General features: G+C 40.6%; 3 protein-coding genes across 15 annotated transcripts; 1 reads left to right on the top strand and 2 right to left on the bottom strand.

Annotated features, from left to right (window-relative positions):
* Positions 1-70: 70 nt before the first annotated feature.
* LOC114879665 (reversion-inducing cysteine-rich protein with Kazal motifs) lies at positions 71-10793 on the bottom strand. The gene is made up of 8 exons (XM_029194809.2): positions 10712-10793; positions 5876-5928; positions 3791-3874; positions 3474-3510; positions 3031-3378; positions 2537-2969; positions 1055-2450; positions 71-887 (listed from the first exon to the last, which is right to left on the bottom strand). Exons 1-8 carry the CDS (start codon positions 10782-10784, stop codon positions 501-503), a joined length of 2811 nt encoding a protein of 936 aa, XP_029050642.1. The 5' UTR covers positions 10785-10793; the 3' UTR covers positions 71-500.
* Positions 3244-20435, top strand: LOC114879667 (zinc finger-containing ubiquitin peptidase 1-like). Of its 13 annotated transcripts, XM_029194811.2 has the most exons (15): positions 3244-3334; positions 3431-3567; positions 4448-4760; positions 4861-4957; positions 5853-6192; positions 12787-13154; positions 13857-14354; positions 15187-15422; positions 16193-16446; positions 16512-16815; positions 16916-17343; positions 17578-17980; positions 18108-18235; positions 18318-18541; positions 18607-20435. In XM_029194811.2, the coding sequence occupies exons 8-15, from the start codon at positions 15217-15219 to the stop codon at positions 18649-18651; spliced, it is 1992 nt and encodes a 663-aa protein (XP_029050644.1). In that variant the 5' UTR covers positions 3244-3334; positions 3431-3567; positions 4448-4760; positions 4861-4957; positions 5853-6192; positions 12787-13154; positions 13857-14354; positions 15187-15216; the 3' UTR covers positions 18652-20435. The 13 variants fall into 13 exon arrangements, 9 of the variants coding, with proteins under 9 accessions (XP_029050644.1, XP_046143292.1, XP_046143290.1 ...); XR_006829741.1 differs by lacking the exons at positions 3244-3334; positions 3431-3567; positions 4448-4760; positions 4861-4957; positions 5853-6192 and adding an exon at positions 11672-11757 and having other exon boundaries at positions 18607-18755; positions 18835-18875; positions 19732-20435; XM_046287334.1 differs by lacking the exons at positions 3244-3334; positions 3431-3567; positions 4448-4760; positions 4861-4957; positions 5853-6192 and adding exons at positions 10925-11010; positions 11686-11757.
* Positions 20436-20690: 255 nt separating this feature from the next.
* On the bottom strand, positions 20691-21414 carry LOC114879672 (cytochrome c oxidase copper chaperone). Its single transcript, XM_029194839.2, has 2 exons — positions 21018-21414; positions 20691-20825 (listed from the first exon to the last, which is right to left on the bottom strand). The coding sequence occupies exons 1-2, from the start codon at positions 21137-21139 to the stop codon at positions 20741-20743; spliced, it is 207 nt and encodes a 68-aa protein (XP_029050672.1). The 5' UTR covers positions 21140-21414; the 3' UTR covers positions 20691-20740.
* Between the last annotated feature and the right edge of the window lie 357 nt (positions 21415-21771).

Below are 21771 nucleotides of genomic sequence, written 5' to 3'. Positions count from 1 at the left end.
ATTGCGTATATGCGTATTACCATTTATTAAACTTACAAATGACTATAAAAAAGAAAAAAGAAAAAAGAAAAAAGATGAAAAAACTTTGTATTTAACGATACAATAACCAAGTTTGCTTAACATTTAAGGGAGTATCTTTGACTAATACAAATCTACGCGTAGTCCTCGTTTGTCGTTTGGTAACTTTAGATTGGGAAGATTTTATTTACAATTTGCAACATAATCATCCTTAAATCACGCACGCGCACACACACGTTCCACGTACTCCCGTTTTCTTTGGTAAGATAAAAAGAACTATTCTTCTCTCTCTATATATATATATATATGTATGTATGTATGTATTACGTAGGCACTAGAAGAATCACAGTCATGAAGTCGACGATATCGCGGACGATAACGCCATTAGCTTTTAAAATAGGCGGTAAATCAGTGATTGCGATTTTAAGTTGTCGCAACCAGTGATATTCTTTGTTTTTCCTTTCGGTTCTCTTTTTGTTTTCTCAAGAAATGACAATATAAAGGAGAACTATCCCAAAAAACATTGGCGGAAAACATGTTCCGCTCGTAATGGCACTCGATATATAACTATGAGCGATTTCTGCTCTGGTAAGAGCACCTAAAGGCACTTCGGCCGCGATTTTAGGGCTTCTCTCGGAAATTCTGGTAACTAGTTTCTCAGTCTCCGTCACACAGGCCCGTAGCTGGAGTGTCGAAGGTCTGTTGGAGGTGGACTGTATAACGATGAATACATCTCGGTCTGGTGTCATCATTCCACGAAGTGCACACTGCGCCACTTGGATTTGCCGCGCCAGAGCATTCAGCAGAGCGTCCAGCGTGACCGAATCCTTGTCCGCCTCTTCGTCCATCATGTAATATATCCTTTCCAACTAAGAGTAATCAAATTTAAATTGGAACTTAAATCCAAGAACACGAGAAATAAAGAAAGAGTTTTTCTATTTATGTACTACTTCTATTTACGTACATTGTATTATACATACAGATGTATAGATGTAGGAAAACGGAAAGAAGAAGAGAAGAATAAGATGGTTGGTACCTGTTTCTTGGAGTAAAACAATTTGGCTGCACCTCCACAGACTGGACAGCAAGCACCCGGCGGTGTAACCCCGACGCAGTAAGGTTCGATCAATCGAGGACACTGAACGAGATGGGCACAGCGAGGTTCGGCTCGATCCCCGATCAATCCAACGGCTAGACAGGGTCCAAAGTAGTCGAGGACCGTTCTCTCGGCCCAAGCAGCACACTCGGTCGCGTAAATCTCGCCGTTAGCACCGCAAACAGGACCACGGAGTGTACAACCCTCGAGGCAAGGTCCCCTGTAGCCTAGGCTAGCTCCGGTACGAATCATGGCGCAGATGGAAGGATGCTGACGGTTCTCCTTGTCGCAAACAGGACCGGTGCTCTCGTCCCGAGGATCACAGTCGAGGGGCACGCACTCGTATTGACGGCAGGGTTTGTGAAGCCCGGACAAGCATACCCTATTCCTTCGGACGCATGTTTCGCTGGTGTCGCAAGGATTCGACGCGCAAGGGTCTCGAGAAGAACATCTACCAAACTCCACCTCGTTCGCTGACATCTCGGCGCACTTGGCCAGACAGGCAGAGGCGAAAGTGAAGCCGAGCCGTCCGCAGACTGGTACGTAATGAGGTGGACAATCGCAAGGTAACGAGGGAACTCGAATCTCTGCGCAATTCTTCTTCGAACAGGTAAATTCGCCCTCGAAACAGTGACAAGGATTGCACTCGAGATAAAAGTTGGCTTTATGCGCGATGTATCGATCGTGCACCCAGCAGGAATTGAACTTGAAGCAATTCAACGTTCTACACTTGTCGAGGCCGTGCGACGTGCACTGACAGATTCTAAGACAGCCCTGTTGATCGAACCGCGGTATCTGGAGCCAGGATCCAACCGGTACCAACTGTTTCGACATCTCTCCCAAAGAGCAAGCCGGTAAACAACGGTACGGCTGTCCGTACTGTCCGTACTGACCGTACCGAAGCGGCTGACAAATCTCTGCCTGAGCGCAAGGATTACTCTTGCAAGGAGTCACGATGTCCTCTTCGAGATTTGGGACGGATTCGTTGTCTCGAGTATCCTCGAGAATGAACGGTTTCAACGATACGCACGGAGCGTCGGAACTGCTCGGTGAAAGCTTACCGCACAACGTAGCTGCGGTATACGGTGGTTCCGTGATAGCGGTCCAATCAACGCAACTGGCCATTAATTCTAGACAATCTTCTCGACAGAGTCTGGTCTCGTGAATTCTCGTCTCGCAAGGTCTCAGTTGCAGCAGACAGGCAGCTGCACGCAAAGTTTCCGCTGGACAGGAGGCAGCAGCGCGAACGGGAACACCCAGGCCTCGAATGATCCCACCTCTGGACCAGTGGTCGGCTTCCCACTTGGCTGCTTCGTCAGCAGCGGTCGAACAACTCCTAACGAAAGTAGATGCTTCGCGTTAAGAAGAAGAAGAAGAAGAAGATGATGATGATGATGATGAAGATTAAGAAGCATCAACTACCTAAATAGTGTCGTTGATCTGTCGTTGAATCGAGCGCAATAAGATAGTCCTGAACAGCCGATTTCGCAAGGATCGTCAGCATCCTCGAGACACCTCCTCAGCTCTCCTTCCAAACTGGAAGACAGACATTCAGCGTCCAGCTGAAGCCAGCCGGACTCCCAGTCAGACTGAAACGCTCTCCAACACAAGTTCTGACACGATGGCTTGTTCGCTTTGGTACAGCACGACAATTTACCCGCATCTAACGGCAGACGAGACGGTTTCGACGAGCCAGACTTTAGCAAACAGCTCCAGAACGGCGACTGGGGTAAAACTGGTTTGCATTTCTCCGTCAGAGCGTCCATGATCTCTTGATCGGTGGTCGCGGTGTGCAGGATCCTTTTGCACGTTTCCAGACAGCCTGGGCTACTAGCTTCGTTGCAACAATGTAGATCTGCAACAATAATAAAATAAATGAAAAGAGTCAGGCTCTTGGTCGTTTAAGACTTACTTACGTTGCTTGGGATCCTCTGCGTGTTTCACTTCGGCGACGCTCTTTAAACACTTTGGAACTTGATGAAAACACCCTTTGCTAGTGTACAATTTTAAATTAGACATTTTGCCGGGTTTATAAAACAGGTCTTGACATATGGATCTACATGTGTCGTTGGAGACGGTGATGCAGCAGTGTTCGGCTTCCTCTCGCTTCTCCAAACACGAGAAGAACTCGAGCTCGTCGCTTGGCCGACAAGTATCGTTCAGATGCTTTCTAGATCCTGCTAGAGCGCAGCTGGATCGACATATTGGATTCTGCGCCAGGTAACAACAACCTCTACCAGTCCAGTTTCCATCTTTCTTTACCTCTACGCACGCGAATAGTAACGAATTAATAGTAATTTTGCTATTGACCGAAAGGGTTCACAATGGACAAGAAGAAGAGATACGTTGACAGGCTTACCGTGTAGAGTCGAGTTGACGCAGGCCCAGAATTCGGTCTGAAAGGAAGAAGATAATCGTCCAAGAAAATGTGTAAATCGAGTCGAACGTAAAAAGTAAGGTATCGCAAAATTCTTTTGTAACACGATTCGACCTCTATCCCCCCACTGATCATCTCTATCTATTCTAGTCCCACTTTTTTTTTTTTTTTTTTTTTTTTTTTTTCTCGAATCTGTACAAGTGACAACAGATCTGCAGCAAGCAAGGGCAAAGGCAAGGATCGAAAAAATCTCCAAGTACGATGGATTGAAAAAGGCGATCGATTAAAGGGCGGCTTACCAGCTCTACGGAACAAAACTCCAACAGGCGTCGTGTCGCGTTCTCCCTCGCCTCTGCTTCTGCTCCTAACACCACCAAAGAGATCTGAAAATACCGCCATCACATTTTTTATGTTGATGATCGGAAGCTAAAGGTGTAGCGCGACACACAAAAAGACAGGGTGGTAGAGGGTACGCGATGGAATTGAAGAAAATAGACACCGAGACGATGAAAGAAGGAAAAATGACGACACAGTCGTGCGTCTGAATTTCACGATGGAAGTTTCCACAATTCCTTCTGAAATGCGAACTACAACCCGGTTCAAAGTTATTAAGAATCAAGGAGAGGAGCACACACTTTGCTCGTCACACGCTTTCAGTTTCCTGTTGCTCGCCACTGAATGCTAATAGACCGCACGCACGGATATCGACTGTTTCACCATTTAGGAGTTCATTTCGAATTCAATCGACGTCGACCACGAGGACGCACGGCTTCTATTTCGTACTCTTGTCACGAGCTAGAGTTACGACTATCCCGACTATGGATCCTGTTAGATGTCTCGTTCGTTGTTTAACGCAAAACTATCGATTGGACGCCGTTTTTTTTTTTTTTTTTTTTCTTACGGTCTCTTCCTCTAAAAGCATCTTCTTTTTTCTTTTTTTCTTTTCTCTTTTTTAGATACATTGAAAGAGAGAGAGGGAGAGAGAACGATGAATCGTTGGCAAGAATCGAGCAGTTTTAAATACAACTTTGCAGTCAAAGTGTTGCGAACGTTAAGGACGTAAACGATAGCGAACCGAGGAGACGACGCAGGTATTTCTGTCGCGGTATATTCTGGGAGCTATGCGCTGCCAAGCCTCGTCGCCATTTTCGAAAGGGTTGCATTTTTCTTGCAAAAAACTAGACACGATGAGTGGAGAACGTTCTTTCGATCCAGTTCAATTTCATTGTCAGAGAATTGAAAGTACAACTAAAGATAAATAAACTAAGGGTAACCGCTTTGCTTTTACTTTTACTTTTACTTTCATTTTCATTTTCACTTATATTTTTAGATAAAATCATTAGTTACTAGTTTGTGCTATTGTTTGCAGAACGACTTGTATGTTTTACAATAACGATTGTAACGACTGTCGGCCAGCCTGCTTCGAGTAACTCGTCACTGCAGACATTGATAAAACTTGATGAAAGGTAAGGTCTTTGTTAGCTTGTTGTACCATCGCTTTTATCGAGGCACCGATATCTATCTGAAATCTGAACGATAGAAGGAATTTGATAAATTTTTTATCGAGCAAAGGACCACCCAGCGAATTCATTTTTGAAGAAGCTACTCGACTCGTACGATCCTAGATCAGAAAAAAAAGTTTGAGAAGATCCGTTTTCGCGGTAAGAAATTGCACGGAAACGCGATATCATTGATACACGGTGTCTGGCTGTCTGGCTGTCCGACTGTCTGGCTGTCCGACTGTCCGACTGTCCGACTGTCCGAGTGGAGCGCGTCAATTCGTAATATTTGCGTATGAATGAGCAGACTAGGGACCCCCAGGGGGGTCCCGCGTAAATCTCTCAGCGGGCCCCACTGTCTCCCGATATTATCTCCAATGGGGCCCTGCAGCCACTTTTAAAGAAGCTACAACCACGCGTGCACCCCGCGTCGCGTCGCCTCGCCTCGCTCTCGAGCTGGACCCTGTCGAAAAAGCACCGTGCTTCCTCTTTTCTTTCTTCTACCCTCAACTTGTTCCATCCTCTCCGCCTTCCATCCTTCTCGCACTTAACTTTTTATACTCGAGAGGATCCTAATATATCCGTGGACACGGCATATTTTGTATCCTTTATCGTGGCGAGGTCGGGCCACCGATATTTATCAGCCGCTGCCGCGATATCGCGTTTGTCCCAGCGAAATTATACCCCTCGAATTTGTCTTTTTCAAATTCCCACGGGGATCTTTCGCGCGTGTAAGTAATAGATACGCTAGAAACGACTTTTATAAGAACACACGAGTTTTCCTTTTTTTTTCTTCTTCTTTTTTGTGTGTGTGTGTGTGTGTGTACGTGCGTGTGTATGCTGATTGGAGACATTATTTTAGGTAAATGTTTGAGAGAAGCGTACCTTGGAGCAGACACTGCGACACGATCCGGCGGCCAAAGAACAACAGGACATCTCTGGAACAAATAAAGCAGAATTGAATAGGAGATCTGTCGGAAGGATGCGAAAACATGTGGCAACTAGAACTCGAGGATCCCATAGGCTATAGACCTAGACGATCCTTTCCTCGCATTTTCCCTAGACACAAAACAGATGCGTGTCCTGCGTTACGTCAATTCGGATAGAGAAAGGATCTGCTTTTCTGCTACCGGATGAGGATACGTAAGGCATGTCAAAGCTGGAGGACCATCTCTCAAACTGCTTTCTTTGATCGTGAAAAGGTAAAAGAAAAAATTATTATAAATTTTTTGAAAATTTGAAACTGTTTCGTTGCTGGTGCGTTTATTGATTAGAAATTTATAAAATACAGTTTTAATTTGCTTAAATACCAATTTCTTCCAAGCATTTCTGTTGTTTACGCGTAAATGTCTTATTCTTCTTCTGAAGGAGATCTTATTTTTATTAAATAATCTTACGGGTGGGAACGTAAGTCGTAAGTGATCATTTACGACTTTACGTGCGCCGTATGCGGGTCCAGTCAAACTGGCGGCTTACGAGTACTACCAACCGAACTCGTGAACGTCGAGAACGTCGAGAACGTCGAGAACGTCGGGAACAATAAAGGATGCACACGAGCATAGAGGTTGGACTGTGGACAAGAGGGTTCGAAGCGTGTTACAATTAAGTTAATAGATAGCAGTCGGACACAAATTGCAGCTGGGTACCACGTTCCTCTGCGTGACTCGCTTCGTACATCGTATATTTTCTTCTCGTGCACACAGCTCGATCATTTTAATCTATCAGAATTTTTATTACACTCTCCTTTCTTCTTTCTCGAATTTTATCCAACAGAGATTTGTACAGTTGGTCGAATCGGAAATGACGCGTCGCGTCGCGTCGCAGCGTGTTTTCATAGGGAGGTAGGAGTTTTCTCGAATATCGATTTCATGCAGGGATGTAGCAGTATCTTTTATTTATCTTTGAAATTGTTTTCTCTTGAAATGTTCTGGAGGTACGTAATAATCTAATGGCAAAGATATAAGAGCAGACAAGTGAAATTTGTGAAGGCAAAGTAAATAGGTAGATGGTCGCCTTAAACCGTAACGGTAACGAGTTTGTGGCTTTTCTCGCGGACGATACAAAAATAGCCGATCTAAGCCGCGAAAGTCCCCTTAATTTTATCCTCTCGAATGAAATGAAACAACCAAGAACCTCCTTCGCCCAAGACCAACTCGCCAACTGGCCAACTTGCCAACTTGCCACTGTTTTCATACGAATTTTAGTCTTCTTTGAAAATCACCGTCAACGTCAACCATTAGGCAACGTTCTTGTAAAGACTAAAACGAGATGAAAAGCACAGTGACCAATGATTGAAAGATCAATGATCGAAAAGAATGTGTCAATGTCAGTGAGAAAATGCATGCGATACAGTTGCATATAAAAGAAATTAACTAGCCTCGCAGCTGTAGCACCTTTAGGCTGTCTCGTGCTGTGTCGTATCGTGTCGTATCGTGTCGTATCGTGTCGTATCGTGTCGTGCGAGCAACGGTGACATCCATGTTGTTGCACTCGTAAAACATGCACAATTCTCCCACGCTTCGCGATAATAGTTCTTCCAGCAGAACCAGATGGAAAAGATTAATGAAAAAGTGGGAACAAAACAACCTTTGAGACACGCAATATTTCAAATATTTACAATATTGTACGAAATCAAACGGACGCAGCTGAATAAGAAAAAAGAAAAGAAAAGAAATTGTTGCCAATTTAGTCTAATCTAGTCTTTGACAGAAGATAGATGGAAGATATTATAAAATCACAAGCCAGCAGTGTAGCTAATTATATCGCAGAAAATCTAGTATAGCTAATGGACTGAATTCTCTGTATTCTGTATTCTGTACCAGCCATCCTAATTAGCATCCTTCCACGTTATCCACGTTGTCCGCGTTGTCCACGTGTTTCGTTTCAACGAGAGAGGATGCTCGTGACTGATACTTCGTTACGTCATCCTTATCGCACCGATAACCTTGGATTACCTCGTTCGGTAACCTCGGTCGAAGAATTTTTCCGGTCATATTGCTGGTAAAAAAGCGCAGCCGATGCTAGTCGAATGGGAATTTAATTACACGGTAACCAGGAGGAAAAAGGGTGGAAGGAAGCCGGCAAGGATATTCTCTCTCCCTTTGTTAATTGTTAACGACTAATCGATACATATCAAGTTATCATACTGACGAGCAACTTGGTGGGTCAGTTTTTAATTTTACAATGAAAACCATCTGAATTCAGCTGAATTGACCACATAATAAAAAGGTGTCGAAGAGAAAGAGAAACGTTCCTTTTGAACGGTCGTCAGTCGAGCAGAAAGAAAAGAAGAAGGGAATCGAGATACATGTTTTTATCCAACGCGAAGCTGTCACGGGGTTTTATGTATTTATTTATCTCAGCTGGTTTTCTGGACGCGTATCGAGAGGCAGAATACGCGTGTTATGTATACAGGCGTACACGCGGCTCTTGGACCGTGTCGATTGGAAGTCGCGTTCTCCTTTAACCCCTTCGTTCTTACTTTTCCTTTTCTTTCGTTGAACAACGCGTTTCGCGACAACCGGTCCCTCGGGATCTTGGCTGTAAGAGGTCAACAAGAGGTAACAGGATCGACGTAAATCCTTCGACAAGTTGAAAGGACGTCCCTCTAATTGCCATCGGTGTTTCGATGATCGTTTATAGATGATCGGTTATTAAGGTTTAACGAGATACGGCTACCATAGAGACACGGGGGAAACCGTTCCGCGACCAGTAGAGTAGATTGACTCGATGCAAACGTTTAGTTGGCCTTGATCATTTTTCTGAGTAACTATAATCTTATCAAGTAATCTAACAATAAGATTGTTCAAAATTCTATCCCAAAGAAGATTTTCTAACAATGTTCGATTAAACTTTGATTCAGTCTTCAAGTACGCTTAATAATTAATAAGATCAATCTCGATCGATGTATTCAAAGTGTTACCATAAATCGGTTACGCAACTGGCGCGTTCCAATTTCCAGCTGTAAGACGAACGACATTGCACGAGCCACAGAAAGGATTTACGCGCGTGCAACTGGCGTGGCACTGGCCATTTCATGAAAATTCCTACGATTCGTATATTAATTAGCAGAACACCATCCATTATCATTTTTACATTTTTAACTTTAGATTTTAGACTTTAGACTTTAGACTTTAGACTTTAAATAAAGAAAAGAAACTTGCTCTAACATGGAAAGAAACACTGTCCCACCAAATCGACGCGATGCCTTTCGAGCCTCGATAAAACCGATAGGCTGCTTGTTTAGTGCATTAGCATTGTATGGCATAAATATCGGAGTTGCTTCCGCGGCTATAAAACAACGTTAACATTCATTCTTGCGCCTTGCTACGATATGCTTACTCATATACATGTATGTATGTATGTATGTATGTAGATAGAAGATAGAAAAGAACGCAAACTAGTCGGTTGACAAAGAAAAATACAAGAAAAAATGGATGCTGACGGATTTACGAGATATAAATTCAAGTGGAGTTTAAGTAGAGTGCAATTTCTGTTCATTTTCATCACAGGTACGATTGGCCATACTTGATTACTCGAGAGTTGAGCGTTAAACGCTAATACACACTAATCGGTAATCAATTTCGTTGTTCAATTTATGAAATTCCAGCAACGCGTTCCATCGAGGAGAAAATGAAATGAACGGGAAGGCGAAAGGAACAGATAGAAACGAGACGCGTTATCACCTTCGACTCTGCTATGCGAATATACTTGTACGAGAATACATATACTTTGCAACTCTCCTTCCTTTTATTTGCCACAGAGGTCCGTTGAACGCTTTCGAAGAGGCAAAGGCAAAGGACCGTTAGTGACACATCGTTCGCACGCCCGTGTACCATGTAAATTTCGACAGAAAGATTAAGAGAATGTCGCTTGACGAATGACAACACGGATTTCTACACGGATAAATTAAAGATCGATCAACTAATATGTATACTCCATTTGAGTAGATAAAAAATAGGTAAACGGGACTACGTTGGGACTATTTATCAATACTCGATAGATAGGAGTAACGAACGATTGCGGAAGGAAACGTGGCTTTTTCTCACGCGTGCAGTTCGTGCAGTTCGTGCAGTTGGCAAACGAATTGAAGAAGCAAACTTCTCGTGTACCTACTTACGTTCGAGCATGGAAACTCGATAAAGAAGCTGAAACGCGACGATAAGGTTCGAGAAGGGAGAGCATTGAACATCAACGCGCGAATCGAACAGCGGAAGAGGGAAAAAAGTAAATGGTAACAAAAGTAGCGAGAATTAATAGAGTGGAGGCGAATGGTAAGAAAGAATGAAAGATGGAGAACACATGTGGCCAAGAAGTTGTCGTCGATGACAAAGACCAGCGGAGATGGATTCGCTAAATCTTAGCGCAGCCGCGAAATACTAGCGGTTGACATCGGCTATTTTAAAAATAATCATCCGGCGCGGTTCATCGGCCCAGCGCGGCGCGGCGGCACGGCGCGGGCGGCGCGGCGCAACGATAAATTGCCGCGTAAACTGCCTTTTTTCTTTTCGTTTTTAATTTTATCCCTTTCGCCACGGTATATGTTGCGTAACAGTTTACGAATAACTTGAACATTATTCATTATACGTACGTGTGACAACATTGCAAGTGAAACTTAACATCTACAGTTCTCACACTAACAATGTAATGATTGTTTTCAGGAAACGATAATAGACGATAATAGACGATAATAGACGATAATAGACGATGAAGATGATTTACCTTGCGTGGCATCGAGGAAAGGATTGGCGACGACGAGCGCGAGCATGGTCATCAGCAAACCGATCGACAACATCCTGCAACCTCACCGCAACTCGCGTTTCAACGAATCCCTAAACCGTGATTCGATTGTACGCATCGGCGCGGATCGTTTCAATAAACAATAAGGAGCGCGTAAAGTGTAGATCGTACGAGGAGGGAACGCGACAGAGTTGGCATGTTGGTGCAAAAAGCAAGTGCACTGGAGCGCGGACCGCGGACGACTGAGCTTTTCGACTGGCACTTGAGGCCTCGAGTCTCCAGTAAGCTTTTTACTCGGCCCTTTGTGGGTGAGAAGAAGAAAGAGAGGAGAAAATGAGAGAAGGAGAGAAGGCGAGAAGGCGAGAAACGGAGAGATTACAGAGAGAGTGGGAGAGATAGGGACGGAGGGATTACGTGTAGGTGGAGGGAAAAGACGCGTGGCCCGTTGTCACGCAGTGCAACTGCTATTGTCACATCTTCCAGCTATACCCACGATACCCACGATACCCACGATACCCACGATACATCTTTTTTTCTTTTCTTCTTTCGCTTTTCGCTTCTCACTCTCTTCTTCGCGATACTGCTCGTGCATATTTTTTGTTGGAATTTCGCGCGGGTAATTCAACGAGAACGCGGAGGAGAGTCTTTGAGTTTCGAGTGAGAAATTTTCTATAAACGTATCTTTTATTTACAACTAATCGAACGAGATTTCGTTGACATTTGTAGTAGAAAAGATAGTTCATCAGTCTGCTTACTCTAGACAGTCTAGACCGTGGGTTGTGTACATACTTGTTTCGATAACGACCAAAGGTATTACGAATATGACAGGATCGTGAAGTAAAGCTATCTCTCGAACACTGATATCTCATTGTCAGACCCTTCCGAATCGCTATACAATGTACTCGAAAATAACCCAAATAACGTGTACTTGATTTTTCTTGCCCTAAACGACACAGATCGTCCACCGAAGGAACAAGTTATTAATTCGTATTAATTTCATCGCATCAGGCTGTAACAGAAAGTAAATTGTAAGTATTCTTTATACAATTTCAAACATTTCTTTATGAAAATTACAATTTTTTTATAGGATGGGTCACGTTCAAACGCGATCAAGTCACAACTCAATGGATATGTAATTTATTCATTTATTCTGTCGATAAATCTCCTTCAATCCGCACGTAGGCTGCGGATGGATTGTCTCTCGGCTCTCTTCCTCTGTCTCTTATCCAATATTCTTTTTCTCCTCGGTACGCGTTCATAAACGCAGACTCGTTATTTTCGCCAGAGATCTCGGATGTATGCACACCCAATGCATCGAGCGTTGTTTGCGATAAGAATTTTATTGTCGGTAATGATACGATGCGCATCGTTGCGTAATTATCGTTGAAAAGGTGGTCGCACAACATTGTTCAAAGGAAAACTAAAGACTCGCGGTAGAAGGCGATCGAAGCCGATCGAAGCCGATCGAAGCCGATCGAAGGAAAATTCGTCGTCGAAAAAGACACCGCGTAGGAAACCAGTTTTCAACTGAATATTGTTGGATAAACATGTACCGGTTTATACCGTGCAACTACCTCCCTGTACAGTGTACACCATAAACACTGTTATTAATGTAACGCCGTCACACTCGACAACTAATTATAAAGTAAACGCTCGATGCTTATATGTATCTATCTAGCGATGCTTATAACCCACAGTTATCGAACTTTTCACCTCTTCATTTTCCTTCGTACAATTTATCTAACTTGTATATACTTAATTACCCCCCATTGATGACATGGATCAATTCTTTTATCTTTTTATCCATCAAAGAAGAAAAAAAGATTCTTCGTTCTTCGAGTATTCTATAGGAACGAGGTCATGTCAAGCAAGGTTTTCGCAGCTTGGACTTTGCTCGACTCGGCCTTAACTCACTCAAGTAATCGGAATAGTTATTAATTATCCACAGAGAAAGAGAGAGGATATACATATGTATATCCGTTTATCGAAATAATTTTAATTTTTTTCGTTTCTTGTCGAAAGAAAGAATAGAATGAGAAATGACGACTTTTTTTCAGGTTCAGTTGATCGTGAAAACACAGGAGGTGTTGCTCGTTGAAATGAATTTGCTGACGATTTACTTTCCGTGCATGCACGCTTCAAGTATTTGCCTCACGCACCCTTCGAACGAGCGAAAGGAAGGAGGAGGGACAGAGCGAGCAAGGGGAAAGACCAAATAGTTCTGTGAATATTGCATCCTCCGTCAATCGTCGGCTGCATGTCAATGAACTAGCGTCGAACGGCAAACGGCAAACGGCAAACGGCAAACGGCGAACGGCGAACAGTGAATAGCGAAGGAAGAGAAATTGACGGTTTCGAATTGGTGTAGGTGCACGCATCGTGAGAAATCGAATTTCTCCAACATTTGAATTCTTTATTTCTTTAGGTAACAACACGTTACTTGAATCTACCTACTTGTATACATTGTACATGTATATTATACGGGACATACGAGACGCGTTGTCTTGCTAGTAGAAAATCAAACTGCCTACAGTGACGACGATGATCATTGCAGCAAACATAGATTAGCCTTTATTCATTTTAACTGCGTTCTGTTGTTTGTCGCGTCGCGGTCGATCTTTTTCGTGTTTGCCGGCTTGTCATTATGGAAAAGTTCGCCGTAGAAGGACAATAGGAGTAGAATGAGAGACGGCGGTAACTGTGCCTCGAAAAATCACACGTTACAGGCTTTCCTCGAAGTCACGGTTAATGAAAACCGTTTCGCTTCGAAAGGTCAACGTGTCGCGACTAGCCAACCTACTACTATTTGTAAAAAGCGCCAATAGCATTACTTATCCATTAGCTATTAAAGCTAATTTCTCTCGAGGTACGTATCTAACGCTTAGAAGCTAGAAAAGGTATAAATAATATTGAAATATCTCAAGTTTGCGCGTTAAAGGTGCTTTCATTGAGACCGCATTGTCACTGTCATCGTTGAAAGTAACGAAATTCTACTCTTGCTATGCCACTTAAAAAACCTTGTTTGATTCGAGATAATCTGAGATTCTATGTTAAGGAATAGAGACGAATTTATCGTATGCACGTTTACGTTTGATTGACTATAGAATTTATGTTTCGTCTGTTGTAGGTAAAAACGTTGGACTCCCTGATTTCATTGAAGCGTTGATAACTGATTGAAAGATGAACCGAAACTGCCTTTCAAGCTTTCTAACTTTCTCAAGTAACTTTACAAGAATTTGCTATTTGGATGCAACCTGCATCCTCCATCCTGCATCATCTTTCGATCTATCCGGTCCAACAGAAGTGCTTGGATCAAGTTGATGTTTGATGATTTAAACGATTGCTAGATAGAAGCTTACCGACAGCGTACAAGCAAGGTTGCAAGGTTGCAGGGGTGGCGCCTACGGCAAGGTCCGAAACGAACGAACAGTGGAGGGTTGTGGAGGGTTGTGGAGGGTTGACGCGGTGGGGTGTTGGAACGAGAAACGCTTCTCGTGAAAGTGTCGGGGTGGATTGGCGCTATCATCATATGGAGGCAAACGGGGCGCCGTGTTAGGCATTCCAGCCTGCACGGACGCCTTGGTGTTGCGAAACCCCAAGGAGTTGCGAAATCTATCAATTTTCGGTGAGTTTACAGCATGTTTCAAACACGAGTTGAAAGTGCACGCGTTCTCGAGACAATAAATGGGTCAACCCAATCCAACTATGTACCATCTAACATCTACTCGTTTCTTTTTCGAATCATTCGATTGGCCTACTTTCCTTGAGTACAACCAACCTTTTCCACGCTGGAAACGATATCGAAAGTGTACCGTTCGGAATCCCTTGCTCCTCGCTGTGCTATCGTCTCCATCGTCGCCATCCTCGTCGCGGTTTTTTCCATCAAAGCTTTCTTCCAATAGGAAAAGTATGAGATCCTCGGTGAAGACGAAAACGCATCTATTAACATTCAAGGTGAAAGTGTTCGTTATTCTCGTTTCAGTTTACTGGTAATAATAGCTTACTAAAACGTAACATATCTCTGCATCAGGATCGGAACACGATGCGTTGTTAAAAGCGAGAGAGCTTAACGGATGGCCGCGGTACAATCGCGGACACTTGTACGCGACCCTGAATTCAATTATCGATTCACCGAGGAAAATACTCGACGGTGCATTTCCGACGTGCATCGTCACGAGTGTACTTCACCTAGGTCATCATTCCGATTTTTCATTTTCTCTTTTTCTCTTTTTCTCTTTTTCGTTATACATGTATCCATACATACATACATAATATGTATTCGTCTGTGAATGCAAACACGTTACTCGAATGCTACTATAATTTCAGTGATATTTGCATAAATCCTTACGCCTTCGAAAAACTCAATTCTTATTCGATCCAAATATTTAGTAATTATTGTCAGTAATTCATAGGGGTGTGCAAACGTAATAACGTGTATTCATGTTTCCTCATTATAGATCGGCAAGTGTTGATTATATGTAATAAAAATGGCGGCGAGCAAACCACCGGAAATGAATTACACGTGTGAAATTTGTGGCCTGGAGGGTTTCAACGACGAAGAGATGAGGTCTCATATGGTTTTCTATCATCTACAAGGGGCTGCTAATTGTCCGTTTTGCGATTTAGGAGAAATTTCGCCGACGGAAATGTTGGCTCACGTTAATAGTGCTCACCTTGATTACTTAACACCAAGGTATGTACATTCATTCAAATTATATATTAATTTTTATTTCTTTTTTTCTTTTCTTATGTTATTTACATAAGTTTATGTTCCGTAAGTGCAGCGCGAGTTATTTAGGGATTTAAATAATTCCGTTTACTTGGAAAATGGCGGCAAAGGCAAATCTTAGATGTCGCTGACATGTAGCGTGTAAAATTTCTGATTCTTGATTCTTCTTCAAGAAATCGTTATTAGTATTTTTCTTTGATAATGCATCTGTGTAGATTGATCCGTTTTCCGTTAAATGTGTAAAAATTAAAAGTGTATTAGGCGACTATTTCTTTCTTTCCTTCCTTCTTACATACATACATACATACATAGATACATATATGTATAAATACATACGTCTTGTGTTTGACAACAACGTTCTCAGTTTAAGTTACGTTTTATCTATAGCTTATGTTGTATCGATGTCACGTGTTCTTTTTTTTTACTCTTTGAATTAAATAACAGCAAGTAAATTTTAAGCTTGAAAGGAACGTGCACAGTTTTGTAGTACTTTGATTGTTGTAGAATTATAGAATTATAGAATTATAGAATTAGTTAAAATCAGTTATGTACTATATAAGATATGATAAACAGCCGAAAACGAAATGCTAGCTGTGAATTAAATCTTGACGATGAAAAGTATTAAATATATAGTTTTCAATTATTACCTTATAGAAGATAGGTCTCTGGTACATTCAGAGATTATATTATACAATATATGGCATAATAACCATTGTTCCTATCAATTATTGCAGTACTCCAGAGAACGATATGATGGCATTCATCGACGATGATTCCCTGGTGGATGACCGTAGACACGAAGAATGCCGTGGTCCTTGTCCTTCTCCAACCATGTCTCCGAGCCCGCCTCTTCTTCAGAACGGTTGGAGCAGTTCGCTTAATTCACGTATTAAACAGCAGCCAGAAATAGCAAAGTCTGAACCACAGATTCCTAGTTCTAATGTGAATAACAACAACAATAACAATAACATTGGGAATGTTAATAATGGTAAGAGGAATTTCAATTGTTTGATAACTGTGTCGGCACACGGATGAAGAAAATTTCTGTTCCAGTGATAGAAGGCGCAGCTGGTCATGGTTCTCCGTTGCGTTCAGGCCTAAATCTGCAACTGCGTTCCCATGCTTCGCCAAAACTTCCGGTTCAAGAGTGCCCCATGTGCCCGTACAGTTCCGATAGTCCGCTGAGGCTAGAGGAGCATATTAATAGGCAACATTTTGATCTCACGTCGCCGTCCTTCCCACCTGAATCACCACCGTCTCGCGATAGCGTCTTTAACTGCCCTCTCTGCATTACATCTTTTCCAAATTCTTCTGATCTAGAATTACACGTCAACATAGAGCACAAAGATATTTTAAGGTATTATTGCGTTTAGAATTATATTCTATATTATACAATGATTGTATATCAAGAAATTAGTAAGGCCAATTAATTTAATTATCTATATCGTGTTTTTTAGTCCTGCAAATGGTGCAGCTTCACAGGCTGCTCAAGCAACCAATGGCGGCGATACTCCTGCATGTCCAGTTTGTTTCAGCACTTCGTTTAAAAATAATGACGATCTAACAGCACACATTGAAGAACATTTTAGTAAAAAGTGTACTCCATCTCCGATAACTCCAGACTTATCAACCGATAGGATGCTGGCAAAAGACATGGAAAGACTGGAGAAGGAACTTGGAAAGTTACGCGAGCAACGGGAATTTGAAATGTTAAGGGCGCAATATGGGATGGACAATCAGGGCAATTTTCGAGAACAAAGTGTTACTAATATGCAGCGGGCTGTGTATTCTGGTGAAATGACAATTGCCGATTATTACGAAAGGCAAAGCGAACTCAGAGTAGCCGAAAGTAGCGGTATCGACGACGGCAGTTCTTGTACACGAGGTAATGATTCTTCTCTTTCGAAGAACATTCTCTACACCATTCTATTATAATATCGCGACTCTTACTCGTTAGATTCTTTTTCTTTTCGTTTCTGTTCTTCTCTTTTCCTTTCTTTTCTTTTCTTTTCTTTTCTCTTCTCCTTTTCTCTTCTCTTCTGTTCTTTTACTTTATTTTATTTTATTTCATTTTATTTATTTTATTTTATTTTATTTTACTTTCTTTTCTTTTTTATAGGACTAGTGCCCAAGATACGAGCTGTTAGTCAAGCGTGTAGTAATGTATTGAGCACCTGGATGTGTTCTACCGTAGACCATTATGCCACTACTTACGGAGACAAAGGCTGGGGATGTGGTTATAGAAATTTGCAAATGTTAATTTCTTCGCTTTTACAACATACAGGGTATAACGAATTAGTTTATAAAGCGTGGAATTCTGGTTTGAGCGGTAGCAGTTCTGCTAAGCATCCGCTTCGAAGTTCGATACCATCGATCTCTAGACTTCAAAAAATGATCGAGTGGGCTTGGGCTCAAGGTTTCGATACTCAAGGAGCGGAACAGTTGGGAGGAAAGCTAGTGAATACTAGAAAATGGATTGGTCCCACAGAAGTAGTTATATTATTATCTAGTCTCAGAATTAAGTACGTTCTGCAATTTTCATCTTTCTTTTCTTATTACTAGAATCGTATTATACATACGTATACGTATACGTATACGTATAGATATACATATACATATATCTACATATATGTTTCTATCCTTTTATAGGTGTCAGTTGGTAGATTTTTATAGACCAACCAACTCCGACGGCGGACATCCTGAGATGTTTAACTGGGTTTTACAATACTTCCAACGGTGCGATGATTTCAAGCCCCCTCTTTATTTGCAACATCAAGGTAAATTTTTGCTAGAAAACGCGGATCAAAGTTCCTATCGGCTTGTTACTTCGAGCTTCTTAAATTCTCTCGGTAATTACAGGTCATAGTAGAACAATAATAGGAGTAGAACAATTAAGAGATGGTTCAATAACTATGTTAGTACTTGATCCAAGCCATAGTCCAGCACAAATGGCACAATTTAACAGCACCAGTAGTGCACTCGGTGCGATGCGTTTAGTACGAAAATCGATTGCAGCAATGAAAGCAAGACAGTATCAAGTTGTTGCTGTTACCGGTATCATGGAGACTGATCTCGAGTATCACGTGAGCAACTTATAATAACTCATAAATGATTAAACATCAAAGATTTATTATATTTTTTATTTCAGGAAAGCAAAGTATTATGTTTGATTCGCGTACCTCAAGATAGGTGAGATTTGCTGACCCGAACAAGAGTGAAATCTTTTGGAAAGACGATAGACTGCCTCAAACCAATTTTTTCTGGCATCCTTAAAGTTACATGATCGCAGTGTTATAGGTTTTATCATTAGGAGATTTGCTCCACCATAGTAGTTGCAAAATAATATTATTTAACAATATATTCTTGCATTTTTTAGCCATTATAAATGGATTGGCTCCTCGAATGATATAGATACGTGTAAGTTCGTGTCGCGATTAAGAGATTCGAAGCTGAAATTGATTAAATCGCGAGAAAACAGGAAACAGAAAACAGAAAACAGAAAACAGAAAACAAATCTCTATACATATACATACATATATCGCGCGTAATGATTCCCATTTTAATCGATAATCGGTTCTGAAAATATTCTATTACACATGACATGTGTGCTCGGGAAAGAAAGTTACAGTTAGAAACTATATAAATGATTTAAAAAGAAAAAAAATCAATTTGATCGTCGTTTCCTGTTCATAATATTCTGCTCAATTTTCGTCGCACCGAACAGGCTGTGCTAATTTTTAGTCGACCAATCGTCCCACGCCGGTCGGTTGCATCAACGAAAAACCCATGGCAGAGCTTGAAAAACGAGACTCTTTCGTAGCTGTGATGCTGTTATCGATTTAACGCTAATCAATCGTCTGATTACAAATATTTTTGAAGACACTCCATATGATCGAAATATTAAAAGAAAGGCATTGCCCGCGCTTATCTTCTTTCACCTGTACTTAACATTTGTAATAAATATTCTTGTCAAAATATTGTCAATTTTCAGTTGTCAATTATAAAAAATACCATTAGAATTAATACATCGTAATACGTACCAGAATAAAATTTTATCTACCGTATTTTTCTTATCATCGTTGCTTTTACATCGCTTTGGAGTGTCTACAAGAATAACAAACATATTTCCATATATTCTATATACATTTATCTGTATACTATACACATATTTGCACACTCTTCGTTATATTACACTTTACTCACTCATACATCAAGTACAACTACTTTTCATACTAATTATAAATATTCTATTTGATTGTTTCATTATTTTAAGGCTATCCATACTTAAACTTGTAAGTTGAATTCAATGCTGTGACTGAAAGAAAGCAAAACAAAACACTACAGTCCATTACCTTGTTACATTATACGCTTAAGAAGAAGAAGAAGAAGAAGAAGAAGAAGAAGAAAAGAAGAAGTTAAGTGATTTACAAAATTATTATTATTATTACTATATCATTACAATCATCATTTATATCGATATCATTAGTATCACACTTCTCACTCATCATCGTCATTATTATTAACATTATTATTATTATTATTATTATTATTGTTGTTGTTGTTGTTGTTGTTGCTGTTGTTATCGCAACACTTACTGTATCTGATAAATGATAAATGATATTCACACATACACACACCTACTACTAACAGTTGAAAAATACTGAAAATCATTAGAGAATTTAATGTTCATTACAATGAAAAAACATTATCGTTTTATGGCTTTAAAAATTTATCAAATGTACTAATCGAATGAAAATTCGTCTTTCTGCTCGGTAGGACCAGATGCAATAATAATAATGACTGACAGCAAAGATACGATTATCATTTATATTGAATTGTGCACAGAAAAATTAAGAATATGTTCAACATTTTGGAGTGTGGAGGCAAATTAAGCCATGGAATTGTTATGCAAGTGTAAAAAGAATTTCACATTAACCACATGTCGAACTAAAATATATGCTTTGTTAGAATTCCCAATTTACGTCTGATTGTTTTGTGCCATTTAGAACGAATATTCTTATTTATTGCATATACATATATTCCATGTTCCTTAACAGTAAAATACATTTATCCTTTTGATAAAAGGATAAAATCTACATATTATGTAAAAGATGGGAAAGCGCTAAAATAAATAACACATTTGATACAAATAAAACTATCTTGTTTGTAAAATAGAGAAATATTTCATGGATCTAGTGGAACTAATTGGTAAACACAGTAAGAATATCATTGTAAATCATTACAGCCTTTATTGAGTTTTCTAAATTAATAATAGTTTACATTTATAGGTTGAAACCCATCGACTTCATACAGGCTTTATGCGCTTCTATTAAATTCCCACAGTGTTCCTCGCCCTTGGTGATAATGCTGAAATCATAGTAGCTTTACTAAACTGAAAGATAAGGTTATGCATCCACGTACACAAAAGACAAATAATCAGATCTTGTACAACTTTGTCATAGAATTTGTTTACATGTAACGATTAAATCTCGCATAATAGATTCTTAAAAACAGCTTAACAAAGAATGTTATTAATTTAATATTCAATTATTTGCGTACCATTCGTCCCTTGCTTTTTTCGTCTCAGGACATGCACAGCAAGGTTTAAGCGGTTTATTAGGTTTTTCAGATTCCTTCGATTCTGCACTTACTAAAGTTGATTTAGCATTTATCATACCCATTGTTACTTTATTATATGCAAAACTTGATCCTATAAATCGTCTTGTTTAAATCTTCCACGAGTGCGTAATTTTATTAGTAAAGGTTGCATCGTCTTCAGCGCCTCTTCAAAATTGATTGATCGAGGCAAGTTTCAATTTTTCTATAGAAAGTCTATAAGTCGCACATTTCAGCTAAGATATCCCTGACACCTATATGAAGCTAGCAGGAAGGAATAATAAAATATGATTATTTTTTATTTTCCTTAGTGTATTTCGTTTGTAAATCGTTTGTGATTGATTGTGAGTCTATTTTTAACGTTTGCGACAAACTAGTTCCTTTGTAATTAGCAATTTTATTTCAATCATGATGTGAGCCGAAACTTTTTAGTAATTTTTTATAATAAACAGATTTTGTGAAAAGTGATAACTGTAATTGATTGGAAATCGTTTGTGATTTACAAATAAAGCATTTTCATTGTTTGCCAGTGAATAATTTCTTAATATTTTGTCGGTGCGCAGAAAGTCACCGGGGTCCCTAACAACCCAGATGAAACTTTGTGGGCGCATATAGTCACCGGGGTCCCTAACACCCCAGATGATATTTTGTCGGCGCACAGAGATAGTCCCCGGGGTCCCTCACACCCCACATGATA

Source organism: Osmia bicornis, chromosome 10, assembly GCF_907164935.1.
Source record: "Osmia bicornis bicornis chromosome 10, iOsmBic2.1, whole genome shotgun sequence".
Classification (NCBI taxonomy): domain Eukaryota; kingdom Metazoa; phylum Arthropoda; class Insecta; order Hymenoptera; family Megachilidae; genus Osmia; species Osmia bicornis.
The sequence above is the reverse complement of the archived record's forward strand: the minus strand, read 5'-3'. Positions and strand labels throughout refer to the sequence as shown.